Consider the following 24,741-nt stretch of genomic DNA (forward strand, 5'->3'; position numbering starts at 1 on the left):
GAACGTTAATTTATCTGCCATAAGCCACCTCCAACGTCATTTTAGAGGATTTGGCACTACATCCAACCAGCCTCACAACCGCAGACCACGTCTAACCAAACCAGCCCAGGACCTCTGGCTTCTTCACCTGCGGGATTGTCTGAGACCAGCCACCCGGACAGCTGATGAAACTGCGGAGTATATCTGTATGTAATAAAGCCCTTTTGTGGGGAAGAACTAATTCTGATTGGCTGGGTCTGGCTCCCCAGTGGGTGGGCCTGGCTCCCAAGTGGTGGGCCTATGCCTTCCCAGGATCACCCATGGCTGCGCCCTTGATGTGAAATCCATAGATTAGGGCCAAATTAATTTAATTCATTAAATTGACTGATTTCCTTATGAACTGTAACTCAGTAAGATTGTTTAAATTGTTTTATGTTGGGTTTATATTTGTGTTCAATATAGCATGACATCAGTCAATAACATGGTATCAAGAACAAGATAAAACTAGCTGAAACGAGCCACCTACGATTCCCCACATGGCAGCTTCTTGTCATTGTTGCTAGCTATCTGGCCATCCAGAATCACAACAACACAGACTTCTGCCCCATTGAAGCGTGCGCATAGTTTTCGTGACGTTGTCAGCTATATACTGTAGATGGTCAAGCACTATTGTGGGGCAGGATACATGTTGGTGATATTTCAGAAAAATGTGTTTTAAACGGTTTAAATCACCCGCGACAATAAAGACTGCTTCCGGGTGAGAGGATTCTTGCTGGCTAATGATCTTGTTCAGTTCGCAGAGTGCCGCCTTGGTGTTTGCTTGTGGCAGTGTATACACATCTGTAATAATAACACACGTGAATTCCCTCAGTATATAGTGGGGTCGTTATTTTAGCATCAGAAACTCCAGGTCTGGTGAACAGGAACTCCAGATGTTTTCAACCACTGTACACCAGGAATTGTTAATGAGGAAACAACCCTCACCGCCTACTGTTTCCAGAAGCTGCCGTTCGATCCATTCGGGAAATGGAATAGCCATCTGGTTGAATAGCAGAGGAGAGTGTATCGTCCGTAAGCCATGTCTCTGTAAAAACAGACACAGCATTCCCTGATGTCCCGCTGCGATTGAAGCCTTTCTCTGAGTTCAAAGTTTATTTTCCAGTGACTGGACATTAGCCATCAGGATACCAAGAAGAGGAGGCTGTGTAGCTTGTCTTTTTAGCCAAGCTTGGAGTCCCCCTTTCATTTCTCTTCTTCAGTCATCTTGGTCAGCAGCAACAGGTAAGCACACTGTGCAGGGAACAAAGGGGCAAATGTAGTATTCCAGATCTGGGAGGCGTAGTGATAAGTGTGTAGCTTCCAATTCATGATCCAGAAATGTTTGTAGGTCGTAGGAAATTATTGCATGAACACTGAGCAAATAAAGTAAGAATTAACGCAAAAATAGCAATAAAAAAAAGCTAAGTTGAGCAGGAACCGGCGAGACATGCGCCCTCCTCAGCGCCGAGGAAGCTAGGAAAGGAGGAACGGAAAGGGAGAGAGGAAAGCAATCTAGGAAAGAAAAGGAGTTCACATGTGGTAGGAGTTCACACTAGGTCTCCCGAGTGGCGCAGTGGTCTAAGGCACTGCATCGCAGTGCTAGCTGTGCCACTAGAGATCCTGGTTCGAATCCAGGCTCTGTCGTAGCCGGCCGCGACTGGGAGACCCATGGGGCGGCGCAAAATTGGCCCAGCGTCGTCCAGGGTAGGGGAGGGAATGGCCGGCAGGGATGTAGCTCAGTTGGTAGAGCATGGCATTTGCAATGCCAGGGTTGTGGGTTAGATTCCCACGGGGGGCCAGTATGAAAAAATTAAATAAAAATGTACTCACTAACTGTAAGTCGCTCTGGATAAGAGCATCTGCTAAATGACTAAAATGTAAATGGTAGGGATTAACTACGGTCAGTAGATGGCGATAGTATTGGTTTTAGTGGCAGGCTAGTTTGTCACAGGCTACTGCGGTGCTGCAGCTGGATACCATTGGAAAAAGGCACGGTTGAATTGAACTGGGAACAGGCAAACCGCACCCTGAAGATAAACACATTGGTCATTTATTTTGTCTACTGCAGAAGGATATCAAAATCAATATTTTGTTTCCTGAACATTCAATTGTATCCCTACATAATATAAGGATTCCACATCAGTTCCATATATGAAGCTACAGCAGACCTACCAATTTCATCTCAAAATATGTATCCTGGAACTGCATCATCAAGTCATGCTCCCTTATCATTTTCCCTTTATAAAGTGTCATCATATCCAGACCTCTACATTTGGAAGCTCTTTAATGCAGTGGATCAACCAGTTAAAAGGAAGCTTAAACACACATTTTCTCTCTCTCGCTCTCACACACGGAATTCCTTGCTTGCTTTAAAGTGCAAATAATGTCCTTCCTCAGGTTTCTTGCGCGCGCACACACACACACACAAAACATTAAAGTCATAAAACTATATCTATAAATAAAAACCCATTTCTCAATAAAAGAGTAGAGTTGGTAAGAAACCGTTTTTTCTCCACTCCACATTATCGCAAGACAGAGACACAAATATATCTCTGGTTAACAGACAAATGTACTTTAACAATGAGTCTAAACTGGAAGCTCAGTGTTGAAAAATAAACTACATGTATCTGCAACCAGCTATGATAAACACAAGAGAACAGAAAGGGCATCAATTATCTTGCACTACATTTTCATAGTCATACAAAGTCATACAAACAAAAGTCAATGTAAGGTTAGTGTTAATTTTCTATTTCTTTCACTTTGCAAACATAATCTGTTGTTAAGGGGCCATTTTAGGTGAAAGAATGTATGGAGGGAGGAGGCTTTTAAAATGTCGTCTCTGGTGGACTGGGGTTGGGGAGGACGTGCAGATAAGGAGAGGAAAGACAGAAAAGAACAAATGAAAAACATCCACGTAGAAAAGCACAGAGTCATCCTCAGCTGTTTCCCCAGCCTCCCTCCCTGTCATGACCCAAACACAACTCACAGGGAGGAAACTGACAAAAGGCGCTTTGGTTCCATCTGGGGGGTGGGGGGTTCTTCACTGAAGAAAGTAGAGCAGAAGAGTAAGAGAGGTCATTTCCAGCAGGGTTGGGCTCAATTCCATTTTAATGCTGCCAATTCAAAAGGAAAAGGAATTGACCCCAACAATGCTTTTCTAGAGACTTCCTCCTCCTGTCCCTCTCAGCACTCAACAAAAAAATGACTATCCACCATTTTGTGGTGTGCCTATGACATGACCTGAGTCACATGACATCGACAAAGAACTCGCCAGGGTTGCCAACGGCCATGCGCAGGGACTGGCGGGAGCCGGTGAGCTCTGGGGGAGCGTTGGCCAGCTCTCGGCCTGGGGGGGCTCCGGGGGCAGCTGTGGCCAGGTGGAGGGGCTGAGGGGGCAGGCCTGGGGGGGCGTAGACCATGCCGGGGCCGTAGGACAGTGAGTGGGCGCTTCGATGGCTGTAGGAACTGCGGACACTGCGCTCGCTAGGGGCCACAGAGCGCTCGCTGGGGGCCCGATGGCTCCTGATCTCTGATTCGCTGCCACTACCGCCCGACTTGTTGGAGCCCCCGGCACCGCCTCTGCCCTCGGTCTTACTGCAGTTGGAGCCGCTGCTGCCTGGAGACAGGGGAGGAAAACAAACAGAAAGTGTGTTAATATCCAACTATTTGTCCTTCATACATGACTGCAAATGTTTTATATGATTGACTGTGTGTACGTTCTGGCTTTGCTGTGTGCGACTTCTAGATAAATTAATTTCAATATATCCATTAGGGCAACACTCCTGTATAATCTTAAAATCTCCTTTTCAAGTTTTTCTATATCATTTATTTTCAAGTCAGGCATGGTAGTGCTGATTCATGCCTGAGCCAACACATACTCATTGATATTGACTGGCCAATAAGTTCAAATGCAGCAGATAAATAGCTCAATAGCTTTTAAATCAACAGAAAATATTGTTACAATAGTATTATGATTATTTTTTACAATTCGTGTTAACTCAAAGTGTTGCATTGTCCTAGGCTGTAGTGTTGGTTAACTGAAACTAGTTCCCTCTCTCTCTCTCAGTGTCTGGGTTTGATTGAATTCTGCTGGTGAGTCCCAGATTTCCTCACCGTCGCTGTGCTGGCTGCCGGCGCTGCCCGCCCCTACTCCCGGGAAGCCCTGGGGCAGGTCGTGTTGGGGCTGGGGGTTGTAGGGGTGGGCGATGGGGAACTGGTAGGGTAGTGCCATGGGCCAGAGGGCTGCCCCAGGGTGTGGCAGAGGGGGCAGGGTGTCCTGGTCTGACGCCCCTCCGCTGGAGCCGTCGTGGTCTTGCAGAGATAGGTGCGTCATGTCTGAGAGAGAGAAAGAGTTGTCAAGAACATTAATGTTGCAGTTTTGGGCTAGGGACTAGGGGTTGTTTTCAAACTAGGAAATATAATGACAATATAGTGAAAGCACTCACTGCCACAGAGGTCTCCGAAGATGTAGTAGCACTGCTCGGAGAAGGTGATCTTGTTGACGGTGTGGCGGATGTAGCCGGCTTTGAGCAGGTTACTGGCATACTTCCTGGCTTCCCTGCGGTCTGAGAAGCCCTCCACGTGATGGAAGAGCCAGTCCACCACGTCTGAGCCTGGGGAGACAGACACACAACACGAGTCTAGACACAAACATACACATTCAATGGCAATTAACCTGCAAAAGAGACAAGGCTTATAAAAAGGGGAATATAGAAAGACATTTAGACAAAAAGGAGAAAGTGAAAGACCGGAGGACAGGAAGATAGACAGTGAGAGAGAGGTAGAGGGGTAGATGGAGAAAGAGGTAGATAAAGGGAGAGAGACAGAAAGAGGAAAAGAGAGCGAGCATACCTATGAAGGCGTTGGCGATGGTGATCTTTAGCCACATCCTGTCTCGGACCTCCAGGCCCGACTCCGGGGAAGCCATGGCCTTGGCAACGGTTGCCATGTCGCTGTGGATGGACAGGTGGAAATCGTCGAAGCCTGTGAGGAGCAAATGGGAGGTGTGGGTTACTGGGTTTAGCCAGGGTATGTATAATGGCTTACAGGTTTAGAATGGGACAGTGGGAACCTTTTGTTAGGATGCAGGTTTTCCACGGTATGACAGTTGTGGGTTCCTTTCACAGATTAGCAGAACTTGTTAAAAGGCATCACATTATGAGCTCGTTCGCATACTAGACTGTCCTCAACTGTAGATTGCTTCATGACGCAATAAAGCAAGAGTTATTTTAGAGTGTTTTAATGAGTTTTGACAGGACCCAGGTATAGGTGTGTGACTCACGTTCAGTCTCAGGGATGGAGCTGCTGATGGAGGAGCTGGTGGAGGTGACCGTGGTCATGGAGGGACTCATGCCATAGGCAGGGTACACCCCTGTCATCGCAGCAGTGTGGGAAACCCACGCAGCAGGGTCAATGGGCCGGATCGGCTCACCTGGTGGGAGAAAAGATGGGTTAGAGGGACATCGTACACAGACTTCACAAATCACACAAATCTATCCATAAAACAACCACAAATATTCACAAACATGAACATATTTTTAGTGGGCGTGTTGTGTGAGGAAGACACAGCAGGTGAATACTCACTTCTCGGCAGAGCAAAGCAGCTCCGGGGGTTGGGGTCCCAGCACTTAGCCACAGTCAGAGTGATAGGGCTGTAAACAGAGTTTACACACACACACACACACACACACACACACACACACACACAGTTAACACAGAGCTGGCAATGCACACACCACACACAGGGAGACGTTTATAAGGCAAAGCTGCTAAACTTACACCTGACTTTTTACAGATGGAATACAATCCCAAAGATAAAGTGAAATATAAAATACAACATTCTTTCTATGTCATAAGACTGATGTGGTAGCAACTTGTGTGTGTGTTTGTAAATGTGTGTGTGAAATAACACAGGTGTGTGTATGTGTGTGAGACTCACCCTGGCTTGTGTACGATGTCCCTCAGCACTCGAACCGCATCATCGTTGTTCATGTTCTCAAAGTTGATGTCGTTCACCTGTTAGGAGTGAGGAGAATCTCTGTCTGATCTGGTTCGTACTCATTAGGCTTCACCGTAGCAAATTGTTTTGCTCAGGAAAACAAAAACAAGCATTTCTTATTGGACATTTTCAGGTAGTTCCACCCTCATGAACTCAACCCTGATTTCAACTGCTTGATCACCCTGCTCTAATGTCCACACACACACCTGCAGTAGCATGTCTCCAGGCTCGATGCGCCCGTCTGCGGCCACCGCCCCTCCTTTCATGATGGAGCCGATGTAGATGCCTCCGTCGCCCCTCTCATTGCTCTGCCCCACGATGCTGATGCCCAGGAAGTTATACTTCTCTACAGAGGAGATAGACAGAGTGTAGGATTGTAGGATTTTTACTTCATATTTGTAGTTAATTAGTTCATATTCCAGTTCATATTCCAGTTTTCAACATTGCATTGAGAACTACAAACAGAGAGGACTATGCAAAGCTTTATTACAATTTATCAGGAAAAGTGAGAAATACATGACCAGAAATACTTACCCATGTTCAGAGTGACAGTGATGATGTTCAGTGACATGGTGGAGTCTGTGATGCTGCTGAATGATGACGACTACAAAGAAAGAAGAGCGGGAGAAAAAGAAGTGTGACGAGAGGGGTAAGGTCATTTACATATCAAAATACTGTGGGTGTGTCTGCCCAGCTCACCCTTTCCATGTTGGACGTTTTAGGTTTCCGCCGGCGCCGGCGGTGTCGCCTCATTAGGCGAGAGGAGCTCTGCTCTGTGGAACTGCTGAAGCTGGGGGGAGAAAGCCCAAAAGGGTCACAGTAGACATAAGGCAAATGTTCCCACTGGAAGGAGGCAGGAAAGTGGAGGTTAGGCAAACGTTGCGTGACGGTTAGGAGGGCCTCACCGGCTGGTGGCGTCGTCATCCTCAGAGTCGAAGCAGCTGGTGGACTCCAGCTCGCTGCTCATGAAGGACGAGCAGCTGTCGTATTGGCTCAGCTCCGCCCCTCGGCCCACCCGCGAGTAACCGTTCCTCCCACCTGCAGGGGGCAACACGGCACTCAGTGAAAGGGCCCACGCTACAGGCCAAGTCCCTAGGAACTTCATGTCGTTTGGATAAGTATAAAGCTGGATAGGTTTAAATGGTGCTAATAGCTCCCCATTGCCTCTTGATTGGCTTGGTGGAATACACACCTATCCAAAAACAGTCATTTGTCACATCTTCCACTAGGAACTGGACAGTATAGTTAAGAGAGAATGTCAAAGAGGAGCGAAAGAAAAATGCTGAGTGAGTGACTACAGAGAGGAGTGGAGGGGACAGACTGCTCTCTGACCGGGCTGGTGAGTGGGTTTCCGGCGCGGTCGCTCCCTCTCCCTCCTCTGGGACACCATCGAGCCCGTCTCAGTCTCGTTGTCCAACGAGTCTCGTCCACCTGTGGCCTTCCCACTGCAGTGCGACATGGAGAAACGGATGGAGAAAAGGATGAGGGCGGGGGGAGAAATTGAGAGCGGGAGAGAGAAAAGGAGGGAGGAAAGGAGTGAGGAAACAAAAGTAATAATTTTTCCATTGAGCAAGTAGTTGAGCTCACTGTTTTCATGGTTATTAGGCAGATGTTAGAAGCACAAAGGATATATTATTCTTTAAGGGTGCATTCGTACATTTCACCCTGTCAATCTACACCGATTTCAGAGCTGGTTTGAGAGTGCCAGAGGACAGAATAATTAAGGAATTTACGAACGCCATAAAATCGGTTGTTATGACAGGTGTAAGTAAACATTGGCTAAATAAATAAATAATAATAATAATTATATATACACACATATACATACACACTCTACTGGTAAACAGTTTTAGAACACCTACTCATTCAAGGGTTTATCTTTACAATTTTCTACATTGTAGAATAATAGTGAAGACATCAAAACTATGAAATAACACATATGGAATCATGTAGTAACCAAAAAAAAAGTGTTAAACAAATCAAAATATATTTTATATTTGAAATTCTTCAAAGTAGCCACCCTTTGCCTTGATGACAGCTTTGCACACTCTTGGCATTCTCTCAACCAGCTTCATGAGGTAGTCACCAGGAATGCATTTCAATTAACAGGTGTGCCTTCTTAAAAGTTAATTTGTGGAATTTATTTCCTTCTTAATGCATTTGAGCAAATCAGTTGTGTTGTGACAAGGTGTGGGGGGTATACAGAAGATAGCCCTATTTGGTAAATGACCAAGTCCATATTATGGCAAGAACAGCTCAAATAAGCAAAGAGAAATGACAGTCCATCATTACTTTAAGACATGAAGGTCAGTCAATACGGAACATTTCAAGAACTTTGAAAGTTTCTTCAAGTGCAGTCGCAAAAACCATCAAGCGCTATGATGAAACTTGCTCTCATGAGGACCGCCACAGGAAAGGAAGACCCAGAGTTACCTCTGCTGCAGAGGATAAGTTCATTAGAGATACCAGCCTCAGAAATTGCAGCCCAAATAAATGCTTCACAGAGTTCAAGTAACAGACATCTCAACATCAACTGTTCAGAGGAGACTGTGTGAATCAGACCTTCATGGTCGAATTGCTGCAAATAAACCACTACTAAAGGACCCTGGCATGAGTAGGTGTGTCCAAACTTTTGACTGGTACTGTATATATGGCCAGTAAGCACGTTTCCATCCACAGTTTAAAGTCATACCGTTTTTTAATTTTTTTATAATCACGACAGCTGTGATGGAAACAGGAAGTTCTGGTAAAAATGTTACATGCCGACAGGTAATTTGTTCTTTCGACATGGTGGGATGTTTTTGTGCCTGTAAAATTAATTATGCGGGAAATGGCGGTGGAAATGCCTTTATGCGCAAATATTGATAGAATAACCACCATATCGAAGTAAACTTGGAGTCAAGCGATGATATGGTGTGTGGTCCTCCCACTGCGACTCAGGAAATCATGCAGTTTATTAGGCTACAGATTAAATAAATTACGATGAACTTCGCAGGTTGGTGAAAGTGCACGTGATCTTGATGCTCCTTTCCAATCAATATTGAGGGTCTTATTCTGGTGACATGATGATCGATGCTTGACTGCCGTTTGACAAATAAAAATATTCTTGCTCTTATCCATAATAATCTCATCATGTAGACTATCCTACCCGCACAGTATCTGCAAACTGTTGGCTAGAGTGCACGTGCCAAGACTTTAGATTTTTATTCAGTTCATGAAAAGGAAAAAGTCCATTGTGTGCACTACGTCATCACGCATCGATTTTATCCGCAACACGTCCATTTAGTGGAAATACAGCACTGGTGGGAACATTTGCATATTTTCTTTAAGAGGATTCTATAATATTTGCATGAAAATATGTAGCTAATTGTATGGAAACCTAGCTAGTAACACCCTTTTGATAGCACTCTGAACGCTCCGAATTTCCAAACGGCCCAGAGTGCACTCTGATACTCTAGGGTGAATTTCCAAACACACCCTGAGACATATACAGACTCTTGGAGAGACAGAAACACACGTATTCACAAGCACACATACAACTTCTCTTACACAGCCCAAAAAATAAAACAGAAACAGTCAAATATATGTGCATTGCGCACACAGCTGAACAGGCACACACACAACTGAGAGAGAACTAACTGGTAGGAGGGTGGTCTGGAGTCCCCGATGCCCCCAGTCCTCTCCAGGGGGGGTGGCGGCAGCTCCGACAAACTCTCAACCACCGAGCCACCGTCTGAGTGAGTACCATCCCCTGACACCAGCTGAGGACAGAGAGATAGACAGACCAACTTTGAGACCCCAACAATCATGCACCCTCAAATTGTTTTTGCATGCACTATACAGCTATTTTTACAAATGTGTTTTACAGCAAACCAGGCCTGTAGCCCCAAAGACCAAGCGGAGAGGAGACAGACACAGACACCCCGGATACTAAACACATTTCACTAGAACTTAATAACTTTAGCCTGATCAGACAGAGAGACAGACACAGACAAAGCCAATGACACATACAGACAGATAAATATACATAGACATAACCAGAGATGACTATCATGACTTTCCTGACCATGTACTGTATGGAATAAAGCCAATAACTAGGGCCCAGAGATGTTCCTAGTTATAGTAACAAGATAGGCCTACCCCCTCTCCCTCCACACTCAGTCTCTCTCACTTTTTTCTTCTTCTTGTCAACCTTTTGAGCGGATGGTCGGGGGGCCGTAACATAATTACAAATAATTTGTAGACTGCAAATTGACTGCAAGAAGCCCAAACAGAAATGTTTGACTAAAACATAATAATTTCAAACCTTTACATTTGTATATAATCACGTGGGAATACTTGGGAACAGATTTCTTAAATTCAAATCACTTGGAGCTGATTTCCTGGTGTTTGTACAGTCTTATGTCTAACAATGAGAATAAATAATAACAAATAATTTTTTTTATAGTGTTTTTTTTGGGCTGAGAAAACTTGGGGAACCCTGCAGTTGTTTATGTCTCCAAAACTCATTTCTCTGTACACACACCATTTCCTTCTTAAACAAACCATCCTTTCACTCCTCACCGTCTTTCTTTGGCCCCTCTCTGTGATTCAATCTTCTCATTAGGTGCAGTGAAGTTCTTTATTTGAGAGTGATGTCTATGATCCTGTGATTTCAGTTTCTCTTAATCAGAACTCAATGGAGAACAAGAGGACAAGCAAGGTGGTGTCTCAGTCATGGAGAGAGGGGATCATTGGTCTGTGTGTGTACTGAGAATATATGAGTTTTGGAAACAAACAAGTAGTGTGTATTTGTAAGACAGCTAAAACGATTTATGAGAAATAAAGAGCATGAGAGCCAGTGTGCGTGTAATTAGGGCCGGGACGATAACAGTATTGCGATATTTTTTCAATGGCAAAAATGAAAACACAAAGCAGATCTAACTCTTTGGTCCTTTAAAACCCTGCTCTATGTATACTTAACAAAAATATAAAAACGCAACATTCAACAATTTTACTGAGTTACAGCTCATATAAGGAAATCCTTCAATTGAAATAAATTCATTAGGCCCTAATATATGGATTTCACGACTGGGAAGGCATAGGCCCACCACTTGGGAGCCAGGCACACACACTGGAGAGCCAGGCCCAGCCAATCAGAATTAGTTTTTCCCCCACCATTATTACAGACAGAAATACTCCTCTGTTTCATCAGCTGTCCGGGTGGCTGGTCTCAGATGATCCCGCAGGTGAAGAAACCTGGTGTGGAGGTCCTTGGCTGGCGTGGTTACATGTGGTCTGCGGTTGTGAGGCCGATTGGACGTACTGCCAAATTCTCTAAAACGACGTTAGAGGCGGCTTATGGTAGACGAATGAACATTCAATTCTCTGGCAACAGCTCTGGTGGATATTCCTGCAGTCAGCATGCCAATGGCATTGTATTGTGTGACAAAACTGCACATTTTAGAGTGGCCTTTTATTGTCCCCAGCACAAGATGCCCCTGTGTAATGAACATACTGTTTAATCAGCTTCTTGATATGCCACACTTGTCAAGAGGATGGATTATCTTGGCAAAGGAGAAATGCTCACTAACAGGGATGTAAACACATTTGTGCACAACATTTGAGAGAAATAAGCTTTTTGTGTGTATGGGAAATTTCTGGGATCTTTTATTTCACCTCATCAAACATGGGACCAACACTTTAGATGTTGCGCTTATATTTTTGTTCAGTTTAAAATAGTGTGCTATAGCTTGGAAAATAATTAGATGTGACTCTGGATGACAACATAATGATGTTTGTTTCCAACATTAGGGCTGTTTTCCTAAAGAAGTTCAATCCACTTCGTGTTCCGCTTCCTTGCCACAATACTAATGAGTATCGCAATACTGGTATGGTCCCGGCCCTAGTAATAATGATAGTATCAGACAGATGGGTGAGGCACCTCCCCAGAGACAGAGTGATGTTCGGGGTCAATAGCAGCCACAACAGATGGGTGTCATTGACAAACACTTAAGACAAAGATGAAGTGTGTGTGCTTACCCAAGATACCACACGACCATTAAAACAAGGGAGTTTGGCATTGTCATCAGATATCTCTTCTTTCACCACCCTGTGAGGAAAAGAGAGAACAACATTTAATCAACATGTGTACACAAATGCTGGTAAAGAGTGCACCGACACTAGGTGAAACACTCCCGGTCCCAACAATAGTAAAACAGTCTAAAAATCTCTGCTTTGGCCATATCCCACAAAGACATGGACATTGTAATAATTCGGTTGATGGTAAAAACATATTGGCCTAGATCTAACTCTCAGCTTTTGCACTCTCAATCTTGTTAAATTACTGCGCTAGCTAGTTCAATTACTAAGCTTATATTTTCAATAACGTGTGTGTCGTGTGTGTGTGAAACAAACATGCAGTGCCAAATTCCTATTTAGCCTGGTGTCAATAGAGCATGTGATTCAGCAGGCCGAACATGGCTCTATACATACACAGTGCATTCGGAAAGTATTCAGACCCCTTGACATTTTCCACATTGTTACGTTACAGCCTTATTCTAAAATTGATTAAAAAGTTTCCCCCCCCTCCTCAATCTACAAAATACCCCATAATGACAAAGCAAAAACAGGTTTAGAAATGTTTGCAAATGTATTAAAAATTAAAAACTGAAATATCACTTTTACATAAGTATTCAGACCCTTTACTCAGTACTTTGTTGAAGCACCTTTGGCAGCGATTACAGCCTCAAGTCTTCTTGGGTATGACGCTACAAGCATGGCACACCTGTATTTGGGGAGTTTCTCCCGTTCTTCTCTGCAGATCCTCTCAAGCTCTGTCAGGTTGGATGGGGAGCGTCGCTGCACAGCTATTTGTAGGTCTCTCCAGAGATGTTCGATCGGGTTCAAGTCTGGGCTCTGGCTGGGCCACTCAAGGACATTCAGAGACTTGTCCCAAAGCCACTCCTGCGTTGTCTTGGCTATGTGCTTAGGGTCGTTGTCCTGTTGGAAGGTGAACCTGAGCGCTCTGGATAAGGTTTTCATCAAGGATCTCTCTGTACTTTGCTCCGTTCATCTTTCCCTCGATCCTGACTAGTCTCCCAGTCCCTGCCACTGAAAAACATCACCACAGCATGATGCTGCCACCACCATGCTTCACCGTAGGGATGGTATTGACCAGGTGATGAGCGGTGCCTGGTTTCCTCCAGACATGACGCTTGGCATTCAGGCCAAAGAGTTCAATCTTGGTTTCATCAGACCAGAGAATCTTGTTTCTCATGGTCTGAGAGTCCTTTTGGTAAACTCCAAGCGGGCTGTCATTTGTCTTTTACTGAGGAGTGGCTTCCGTCTGGCCACTCTACCATAAAGGCCTGATTGGTGGAGTGCTGCAGAGATGGTTGTCCTTCTGGAAGGTTCTCCCATCTCCATAGAGGAACTCTGGAGCTCTGTCAGTGACCATCGGGTTCTTGGTCACCTCCCTGACCAAGGCCCTTCTCCCCCGATTGCTCAGTTTGGCCTGGCGGCCAGCTCTAGGAAGAGTCTTGGTGGTTCCAAACTTCTTCCATTTAAGAATGATGGAGGCCACTGTGTTCTTGGGGACCTTTCAATGTTGCAGAAATGTTTTGGTACCCTTCCCCAGATCTGTGCCTTGACACAATCCTGTCTCGGAGCTCTACGGACAATTCCTTCGACCTCATGGCTTGGTTTTTGCTCTGACATGCACTGTGGGACCTTATATAGACAGGTATGTGCCTTTCCAAATCATGTCCAATCAATAAAAATTACCACAGGTGAACTCCAATCAAGTTGTAGAAACATCTCATGGATGATCAATAGAAACAGTATGCACCTGAGCTCAATTTCAAGTCTCATAGCAAAGAGTCTGAATACTTATGTAAATAAGGTATCTGTTTTGTTTTTTGTTGAAAAACATTTCTAAAAACCTGTTTTCGATTTATCAGTATGAGGTATTGTGTGTATATTGATGAGGACATTTTTTATTACTTTTATCAATTTTAGAATACGGCAGTAACGTAACAAAATGTGGAAAAAGTGAAGGGGTCTGAATACTTTCCGAATGCACTGTATCTCACAGTGGTGCATTCAGTCCCATTGCAGACCAGTTTGAAATCAAATACATAACCACTCAATCCCTGTCCTGACAAGTGTATCCTACCAGGAGCTCAATCTGGAAAAGCCCTTTTGGAGTTACCCACTGTCCGGATAGACAGTTAGGCCTAAGCCATTCTCTATAACAGGCCATTGAGGTGTTTCACTTTTTTACATTTTACTCAACAAAAGTAGTCAACATATTTCTGACATGACTGACATACAGTGAGGGGGGAAAGTATTTGATCCCCTGCTGATTTTGTACGTTTGCCAACTGACAAAGACATGATCAGTCTATAATTTTAATGGTAGGTTTTTTTTAACAGTGACACAGAATAACAACAACAAAATCCATAAAAACGCATGTCAAATTTTATAATCTAAATATTCTGTCTCTCACTGTTCAAATAAACCTACCATTAAAATTATAGACTGATAATTTCTTTGTCAGTGGGCAAACGTACAAAATCAGCAGGGGATCAAATACTTTTTTCCCTCACTGTACAGTGTTTTTCAAACATACAAACTATCTGAAAGTACACAAGATCTATCCAAAGCGCCTTCCTGTTGTTAAGTTTAAGGCCATTTTCAGTGACGAATGGGACATGGACACATTTTGAGAACAAGTTCCTTTGCCATTCAAGACATGTTTCACACGCAAAGGACTGGCTTGTAAACTTGCCAGTGAACAACAGGGCATTCTCGAGTAAGTGACCGACCGTTGTGTCCAACCAACCAGTCTACTGCATTCCTTTTTGACAACAGCAGCAGGAGAGAGGAGACCATTAATGTGGTCTGTTGGCCTTCTCCCTAATATAAGCCACTTCTCTGTCTATTATACAACCGATAGGTAGGCTATCTAGTTAACCATCTCAACTATCCATACTTGAATCTTGTTCAATAGGAAAATGGACGCTGATGCCTAGTTTGGTGTATAAGTTTAACATTAGCTAGCTAGCTAACGTTAGCTGTGTAAAAAAAAATACTTTACCGAGCGTTAAACAAAGGAATAACAAATTCAAGCCGTGATTAACATGAAGACGTTGGTTAGCCAAACCGTTTTGACAAATTAACATTTCATCTGTGAAAGAATAGCTAACGTTAGCTACCCTACCAGACTGTTTAGTCTCTAGCTAATATTAATGCTCACCCAAAATCGTCATCCATAGATTTGAAGAAGAACTTGCAGTTAGGTTTCTTAAGAACATTTTTGAAGTCCGCAAGTGTGACCCTGTCCGCGGGCACTGCCAATTTGACCAGGTAGGGTGTTTCCTGGTCGTCGAGGTGATATATGACTTTGGTCTCCCCCATTGTGGGCTGCTGGGGCGAGGCAGGCAGGGTACATCAAGCCGCGGTCCTGGAAGGCTCCCTCTCGGGCCTCGGAGCTGCGATTCCCCCGGCTTTCTGGCTAGCCAGCTAGCTACCAGTTGTTCTTTTGAATCCTTTTAGCTAGCTAGCTACTGTAGCAACCTAACGCGTTAGCTAGCTATTCAGAAGCACCTTGCTCCACAAAGGTTCAGCCAGATGAAGACTGATGATGTACCCGGATATTATTTTACCAATTTGAAAGGGAGCCAAATGTAGCTACTTTCCAATCTTGACTAAAATGTGAATTTAGGCAGTCGTTGTTCACGCTAGCTGGCAGTTATTTTGTTCAATACACACGAAGAATCCTCCTGAGTTCAGAATGCAGTCTTCAACAAACAAACACCAACCCTAACCTAAAAGTGCTCCCTCTACCGGAGAGGAGGAAAGAAAAATAATCGCAATGGCTTTTAAAGGGATACTTCGGGATTTTGGCAATGAAACCCGTTATCTACTTCCTCAGAGTCTCTGCATCCAGTATCAAGGAAGTTACAGAGGTAGTTTCGCGAGGCAATGCTAAATTGTATGTAGCTACAAAACAGATAGAACAATGAGACAGACATTTCACCGGATGTATAAATGTGAAGCATCCGCTTGGCGTGTCCACTCAATACCAAATATGGTAGTGAGAGGAAGCCCACTGGCCAGCAGTGGGAGAAGATGGAACGAGATGGATTTTGGCCGACATTCTGCACATTTTCTCATTGATGAAACATTTGCTCTCAATACAGCTTTCTGTTCCCAAAACTAGAATATGTTATGAACAGAGTGGACTAAGTTTTGTAGAGCTTACCCTTTGCAAAATATTTAAATCGCGTTGTTTAGAAGGAGTGCAAAAGCGAATTGAGTTATTGCATACGCGCACTTCACAGAGAAGGCGTTCCCTAACAGAAATATGCAGATTATGCTAGAACGCGCCAATAGGATCTCGCTAGCTCGTGCTTGGCTCTGCCCACCTCCTTGCTTGTTCTGCCCACTATGACTCATTTGTTCCAATTTGAAACAACGGGCTGTGGTCTATCTTGGTTTAGTTATAAAACATATTTAGCTATACTAGACTATAGCCTGTAGTCTAGTGTTAGCCCACGGACTGGAAGTTTATGCTAACTACTGGCATGCTAGTAGATACCATAGACTTCCAGTCATTGCGCTATCTCTAGTTAGCAAATGCGCTAACGCTAGTTAGCAACTTCCTTCAAACTGCATGCAAACATACACATTGTATTTCTTCTTCTTCTATGGTCTATTCCCTTTCAGAAACATACAATGATCCCCCATCAGATACTGTGTTCACGCATAATACCAAACTATAATACTGTTTCCCATAATATTTGTTTCCCTCTCAGATACATAATATGAAATGTATATTAAAAAGATGTTTAGATAATACATGTCATTAGTTGGTGCACCTTTGGCAGTCATACCTGAAACTTTTTGGATTAGTATCTAGTACCTACAGTGCCTTCAGAAAGTATTCTCACTCCTTGACTTTTTCGAAATGTTGTTGTGTTACAGCCTGAATTTAAAAATGGATTAAATTGAGATGTTGTGTTTACTGGCCTGCACACAATACCCCCATAATGCTGAAGTTGAATTATGTTTTTTGACATTTTTACAAATTAATTAAAAATGAAAAACTGAAATGTCTTGAGTCAATAAGAATTCAACCCCTTTGTTATGGCAAGCTTAAATAAATTCAGGAGTAAACGTTTGCTTAACAAGTCACATAAGATGCATGGACTCACTCAGTGTGCAATAATAGTGTTTAACATGATTGTTGAATGACTACCTCATCTCTGTACCCCACACATACTATTATCTGTAAGGTCCCTCAGTCGAGCAGTGAATTTCAAACACAGATTCAACCACAAAGACCAGGGAGGTTTTCCAATGCCTGGCAAAGAAGGGCAGACATTGAATATCCCTTTGAGCATGGTGAAGTTATTAATTACACTTTGGTGGTGCATCAATACACCCAGTCACTACAAAGATACAGCGCCCTTCCTAACTCAGTTGCCGAAGAGGAAGGAAACTGCTCAGGGATTTTACCATGAGGCCAATGGAGACTTTAAAACAGTTACAGAGTTTAATGGTTGTGATATGAGAACTGAGAATGGCTCAACAACATTTTAGTTACTCCACAATACTAACCTAAATTACAGAGTGAAAAGAATGAAGCCTGTACAGAATACAAATATTCCAAAACATGCATCCTGTTTGCTACAAGGCACTAAAGTAATACTGCAAAAAATGTGGCAAAAAAAGTAACTTTAAGTCCTGAATACAAAGCGTTATGTTTGGGGCAAATACAACACATCACTGAGTGCGACTCTTCATTATTTTCAAGCATGGTGGTGGCTGCATCATGTTATGGGTATGCTTGTCATCGGCAAGGACTAGGGCGTTTTTGGGGGGGATAAAAATAAACAGAATATAGCTATAAGCACAGGCAAAATCCTAAAGGAAAACCTGATTCAGTTTGCTTTCCAACAGACACTGGGAGACAAATTCACCTTTCAGCAGGACAATAACCTAAAACACAAGGCCAAATATACACTGGAGTTGCTTACCAAGACAACATTAAATGTTCCTGAGTGGCCTAGTTAGTTTTGACTTAAATCGGCTTGAAAATCTATGGCAAGACTTGAAAATGGCTGTCAAGTAATGATCAACAACCAATTTGACAGAGCTTAAAAAAATAAAGAATAATGTGCAAAACTCTTAGTGCCGATTCCGACATAGGAGATTACGGCTTTCTTATGCACGCCTTTTCTACGCACTTCTCAGTAGTTAGTACTGACTTACCTTTTGAAGGTGCATAATGGGCTTTGCAGGTGTGGTTCCCTTGCATGTGCTGAATAAATGTCAATCAACTGCTGAAAACCCTTCCACTTGCTGGCCAACAGATTTTCTTATGGAGTTTTCATTCAATAGGGGTTTCATTACATTTATCTTAAGCCATCCCTTTAAATACGGTGTACCTTTAATTAGAATTTTGTTGACAGACTAGAATACATAGAGACGGGTTCAGAAAATAGGCATCAGTGAAAGAAAGCCATCTAATTACAGTATATGCATATTCGTCTCCGTTTTAACACCAACTGGTAGATTTAAAAAATAAAAATGTATAGTACATTATTTAGGCAAATTTTAGGTTTAGGAAAGTATATATGAATCATCAAAAAACTTTATGCACAAAATATATTGATTAATCAAAAATACAGTGGTTTGATTAATTCTGAAAATTGTCACATTCAGTTATTTAACCCATAGTAATGTTGGAAGATTAGTGTACATATAATTATAATAGGGAGAACAGTGTACAATAGTAGGCTATACCCTCCTCTATTGCCTACGCTAACCATGGAACTGTGTGATGACACGGCCAAGTGTTGTGCCATGGGTCTGGTTCAAACTGTTATGGCTTGGTCTGCGCTCTGCTCCATAACAATTTAATTAGCCTACATGTCTTTTTTTATTTATTATCAACTGTTACTAATGATCCTCAGCAACAACCACATGGCCGTGACAGCATTTACAGAGGAAGCAAATGAAGGTAAACAAAATAATGGAATGATAATGTAGGCTATACCAACTGAAGGGAACTAACAGTACATTGGCAGTTGAATATGTGTGGTTATTAGGCCTACTGATGGTCGATACTGATAGGGGCTAATATTTAACATGATAGAAATAGGAAACAGAGAAAGTCGGGGTAGCCTATAATTAAGACATTCGAGAGTGCTCATCCCTGCAAGTTAAAAGGCCATACAATTAAAATTCTGCATAATGCCACAGCATTTCATAAACTTCACTGTGGGAAAGTTGATATGTTGATATGCTTCAGTTTGCTGCCATATGACTGGTTTCACATTTGTCTCCACCGACTATAAGGTAAAATAGATCTAAAACACGTGTCATTTATATTTACAATTCCCTTATCCAAACAGATTACTCGTTTACCTAGCTCTTATCGTTGTAAATTACATTATATGGAGAATGCTGTAGATGCTTTTCTCACTTGGAACCGGCAGGTTTGCTCAACATGGTTTCCTCTCGCGTAAAGGTGGTGGAATTATGAGGGAATGAAGTCAAGGTCAGAATACGGCGTATCTGTAGACACACCTCCATTTATTTGATCTCCACCCAGAACGAATGGCAGGTGAATAGCGTGCTATCCTCATGCTTAAGTTCAAGGTCAGAATACACGTAGAGAGAAAAGTGCAGAAAAAGGGAATTCCGTTTACGCGCCCATAACTCGGGTTGGAATCGGGGCCTTTGAGACTTACCCAGGAAGAGTCACAGCTGTAACCACTTCCAAAGGTGATTCTAACATGTATTGATTCATGGGTTTGAATACTTATGTAAATTAGATATTTCTGTATTTCATTTTCAATTAAATTTTCAAACATTTCTAAAATTCATTATAGGGTAGTGTGTGGATGGGTATGATGTAAAAAAAAAAAAAGTTTTCTCCATTTTGAATTCAGAAAACAAAATGTGGAATAAGTGAAGGGGTATGAATACTTTGCACACAGGCTTGGGGCAATATGAATCTAATAATTTTTTCTATCATGTTCCCACGAACTTGCAAAATCTTGCAAAGTTGAATAATACTCTTCTATGACCTATTTCAGAAAGCTTATAGCCCAGGGATGAAAAAACCATAATTGCATCAGCCTGTTCATTGTCTTTAATCACATGCCATATTCTGAAGCAGTTTCTGGCAAGACTAACTAATTATTGCACAAATGACACTTCATATGTCTACAGTACATCTGTGAGAGATTTTAACAGTGCTGGGATCATTCATGGGCACAAATATTTATAGAATAAACAAAAATAATAAAACGATAACAAAAATAATAGGCCTAACCATAATAACAATCATCATCACACTTGAGACCACTTATTATCGATGCTACTGAAAAGTTGTGCCAGAGACATTCTTTTTATCCTTATCCCACCCTCGGAACCGGAAGCAGTTCCTGTCTTCTATCATACAGAGCAGCGCCTGGACAGGACTCACACTGCCAGTTGGTCTTGCACAGACAACAGTTCTTCCTGCCCACGGTTTCTCTTTGAGAGATGTCAATAGCGGTAGGATCGTTAGTGCGCACAGGGTAGCGAGATAGTTTCACTTCCTGTTGTTCCTCAAGCCAAAATGACGTTTAATGAAACTCTGTGCCTGTTTTTGAGACTTAAACTCAATTTTTCCCCCCCCATATTCCATCCAAGGATGGGTAGGGTATGGGTTATACTTTATATGCCTCTTGAAAACTTCTGCTACGAGATCCTTTTTATTCATGTGCCAAACTCTGAAGCAGTTCCTGTCTGGTATCATACAGAGTGCCACCTGACAGGACTCACACTGCCAGTTGGTCTGGCTTTCCTTGCACAGACAACATTTCTTCCTGCCACTAGATTTTCTTCGAGAGGAATCAACAGTGGTAGGATCCATTATGGGTACAGGGTAGCATGGTCGCTTCACTTCCACCAATTCCTCTTCTTCCTCTGGTTCCTCTTCCTCCTCCTCCTCCTCTTCTGACGACTCTTCTTCAGCCTCCTCCTGCTTACCAATGTCAGCAAGCTGCAGGCACAGCTGCTCCCTGAACTGCTTGTGGGTCATGGGCTTTTTCTTCTTCTTCTGGGCCATGTCCTTCTGCAGGAGGAAGCTGTTCACCACAGCAATGTCTACAAAGTGGAAGAAGAAGGTTTTGTACCACTTCATGGTTTTGTGGGCCACACTGTAGCATTTGATCAGGGCATCAGACAGGTCCACACCCCCAATATATTTGTTGTAAGGCTTGATCGCCTCTGGGATGGGTATGTACTGTGTTGTCCAGGATCCATTTTTGCTCTGTTTTCTGCTTTTGACCTGCTCCCCTGCGAAGGCCTTATGAATGGTGGTACACATAGTGACTGGTTGTGTGCCCATCCACTTGGTGAAGAGCAGCTCGCCGTCACGGAGCCAGCGGATGGTTCCTTTCTCTGCTCGAGCAGGCATGCTGTTCTCTCGGATGCCCACACGGAATTCACGTATGGTTCCACATGCTCCCAATTTCTTTTTGTACAGGTCACGGAAGAGAGATATGCTGGTGAAGGAGTTATCAACATAAATGTGGTATCCTGTGCCCAAGTATGGCACCTTCAACAGGTTCATGGCAACATCATAGCTCTCCCCTTTGCCTGAAGCAGATAGGTTTTTGGTCATAAACACATTGAAGTCGCAGGTGTAGCCATTTCGTGAATCAGCTAAAACATACAGCTTGAATCCATACCTGTAGGGCTTGGATTTAATGTATTGTTTGAGGCTGTGGCGGGCCTTGGAGTGCACCATGCGCTCATCAATGGAAAGGTTCTGGAATGGGTGGTAGAAGGCCCTGCATGCCTCCAATATCTGGTCTTTGAGAGGTTTGATTCTCATTAGCTGGTCGTACTCTGCAGTCCCCTTCTTCTTATCGTTTTCCTCCTCCTCTGCTGGGTCACTCATGTGCAGTGAATAGGTGATTGCCCGAAATCTTGTCATAGTCATGACTGTACGGCAAAAAGGAAGACAATATATTCTGTTTCGATTCCAGTAGTCTGATACAGTGTGCACATTCAGCAGACCCATATAGATTACAATGCTGAGGTAGTTGTACATTTCCTCCACGGATACAGGTTTCCATGGTTCTTTGATTCCCTGTTCCTGTCTTCTCTTGGCGTTCTTGTTGGTGTTTGAGCAGAGAGTATCAACAACGTCATTACTGAAGAAGAGCTGGAAGAGCTCTAGAACAGTGTAGTTCTTTGAAGTGTCTAGCTGGGGTCCTGGAGTCCTAGCTGGTTCGAAGGGGAACAGTTTAGGCTCTTGATCTGGTTCATCCTCAGTCCTCCACTTCCTCTCTGACCCACTGATAAGAGGTGTGGCTGCATGAGCTCTGTTTTTGGATTTGGCAGGGCTGGGTGTACAGGGGGGAGAAGATGGAGGCCTGGCCTTCCTTTGAGGTGCTGCTTTGGGGCTAGAGATGGATTTTGTTATTTTTGAAGCCCTGCTCTCGATGACTTCTGTATTAGGGGGAAGGTCTTCTCCATCTTCCTCACTTGATTTTGAAGCCTCTATCTTAGGGCGAGAGGAGATACCCCTTACTCTGAGCCGTGTCATAATTGGAGGGGAGTCATCTTCCCTTCTAGTCTCTTTAACTTCTGTCCTGTCGGGAGTGAAGTAATCTTCCCTTCTAGTCTCTTTAACTTCTGTTCCATTGGGAGTGAAGTCATCTCCCCTTCTAGTCTCTTTAACCTCTGTTCCATTGGGAGGGGATTCATCCGCCTCCATTGCCTCTGAAGGTTCCGTCAGATAAGGAGGTTCTTCATTCCCATCTCTGAAAAATGATTAATGAAAGAATATAATGTTTTAGGTGGTGCCATACATATAAACAGCATCATTGTGGCAATCTGGCTTCTATCAACTTACTTAGAGAAAGGGTGGGTTTGTTGATCCAATTACAGATTTAGGCAAATAATACTGAATGGAGAGCTTGACAGTCCATAAGGCCAATATGATAGGTTTTCTAACCCGTTTTATATTGTTTGTTTACAAAGACATTTTATACAGTTCAACTAAGCCCATCGGACATTAGTGTTATTTTTCAAGAATCAATAGGTATATATAATTCATTAAAAATTATCAAGCTATAAATATCAGTGGTAGTAATTTTTATAAATAAATATGCAAATGACTCAAGATCAAAATGTGTAAAATGGGTGTTACAACGTTAAAGATATTTAAGCAAACAGTACTGAGTAGATACTTAACGTAAAATGCTATCCACTCTGAATAATGTAATAGTTGAAGTCGTTCAACTCACAGGTCCAAAAGTCGATCCAACTCCTCTTCAAAGATGGAATCTAGAAATGAATCGTAGCTGCCACATCCCTGAAATGTTCCATCTCCATCAGAATTAATTTCTCCTGCTTCCCTTCCATCATCATCTTGAACAACGCTGCTGTTCTCAGGTTGCATTGCCTTCTTCCTGGAAGGCAGTTCAGACAAAAACAATGGAAATGAATTCACAAAAATTAAGTGGGAGCCCAAGACTGTAGCACAGAGCAAACAATTGATCATACGATGCATGTTCTCAACTCATTAACTGTGTTTCTAAATGCCAGTAGATTGAGCAAAATCAAATGTGGAGAAGGGGAATGTAAAGCAAAGACTGGAGTCATACTGGATTTGTAGCTTGCAGCAATAGGAGTCAAGCTGCGAACAAAAATCAAATCTTGCTCACAGGACTACCCTTGGAAGGCTAAAACATAATAATAATAATAATAATAATGTATTTAATCAGCAAGGTATATTAAAATAGATTAATCTGCTTTTATAAGTGAGCGATTCAAAACGTATCCTTCTTGTTGTTGTTTTGGGCAATCGTTGACAAAAATCAGCTTTTCCTCTGTGATAAAGGACTTTCAAATAACACATTTTTGCATTTTATGTGACGTAATGGTTGAAACTGGTCATTTTTTGGAAGACATGTTCTTTGGGAAAAGTATTTTAATATGTTTGCAATTTATATTAAAGTACTTCAGGCATACTACCTCTTATCGCATTCAGAGAGGGAGAATTTGTCCTGCACCTCCTCCAGCTCCATCTTGGCTGTTTGTCCACTGGTTCTGCCTGAAGCCGAAACACATGATCGCAGCCATAACGTCATTCTACCAAACCCTTCATGGTTCCACTGCAGCACTTGGGCTTATATATGATTAATATTTACGTTTCTAACAGGTTAGATAACCCAAACACCATCCCAAATTCTTACGAGAGATATGCACCTCTCTGTTATTACCTCTCTCTTCCGCCGCCGCTCAACGCAGAATTCGCACAAAACCGCAAACAAAAACAACACAGCACATACTCGCCACCTACCTACCGTCTTTTTCTTCTTCTTCTGTGGGTTTTATGGCGGACTACATCCAAAAGTTGTATTACCGCCACCAACTGGACGGTTTGAAACCAAAATTAAAATTAAAATAAATAAATCCATACTTTATAGTGATTATAACAATCCACCCTAATAAAAATAGTACAATGCCAAAACAAACAAAACTCCAACTTCTTCCTTCTTTTAGTTCTCCATATCTACCTTCTCAGGCTCTAGGACCTGAGGTGCTACGCTTGTCACCTACCCATTCTTCTTCTTCATCATCATCATCATCATCATCATTATCATCATCTTCTTTGGTATTTTGACGGTCCACAAACAAATGTTATAGGTGCATGCTGCCACCTACTG

General features: G+C 42.8%; 2 protein-coding genes across 3 annotated transcripts; both read right to left on the minus strand.

Annotated features, from left to right (window-relative positions):
- Nucleotides 1–2,052: 2,052 nt before the first annotated feature.
- On the minus strand, nucleotides 2,053–15,827 carry LOC311147260 (segment polarity protein dishevelled homolog DVL-3-like). The gene is made up of 15 exons (XM_084183930.1): nucleotides 15,255–15,827; nucleotides 12,038–12,107; nucleotides 9,656–9,777; nucleotides 7,349–7,461; nucleotides 6,922–7,054; nucleotides 6,716–6,806; nucleotides 6,551–6,620; nucleotides 6,223–6,362; nucleotides 5,957–6,033; nucleotides 5,602–5,669; nucleotides 5,300–5,449; nucleotides 4,870–5,001; nucleotides 4,464–4,631; nucleotides 4,132–4,353; nucleotides 2,053–3,634 (listed from the first exon to the last, which is right to left on the minus strand). Exons 1-15 carry the CDS (start codon nucleotides 15,413–15,415, stop codon nucleotides 3,264–3,266), a joined length of 2,088 nt encoding a protein of 695 aa, XP_084040056.1. The 5' UTR covers nucleotides 15,416–15,827; the 3' UTR covers nucleotides 2,053–3,263.
- A 4,320-nt stretch (nucleotides 15,828–20,147) lies between these two features.
- Nucleotides 20,148–24,398, minus strand: LOC311146219 (piggyBac transposable element-derived protein 4-like). 2 transcript variants are annotated; one of them, XM_084182725.1, is made up of 4 exons: nucleotides 24,295–24,398; nucleotides 24,047–24,125; nucleotides 23,317–23,481; nucleotides 20,148–22,830 (listed from the first exon to the last, which is right to left on the minus strand). In XM_084182725.1, the coding sequence occupies exons 2-4, from the start codon at nucleotides 24,097–24,099 to the stop codon at nucleotides 20,607–20,609; spliced, it is 2,442 nt and encodes an 813-aa protein (XP_084038851.1). In that variant the 5' UTR covers nucleotides 24,100–24,125; nucleotides 24,295–24,398; the 3' UTR covers nucleotides 20,148–20,606. The 2 variants fall into 2 exon arrangements, with proteins under 2 accessions (XP_084038851.1, XP_084038850.1); XM_084182724.1 differs by lacking the exon at nucleotides 24,295–24,398 and having other exon boundaries at nucleotides 20,154–22,830; nucleotides 24,047–24,253.
- Nucleotides 24,399–24,741: the final 343 nt, after the last annotated feature.

Source organism: Coregonus lavaretus (assembly GCF_964263955.1).
Source record: "Coregonus lavaretus genome assembly, chromosome: 19".
Classification (NCBI taxonomy): Eukaryota; Metazoa; Chordata; class Actinopteri; order Salmoniformes; family Salmonidae; genus Coregonus; species Coregonus lavaretus.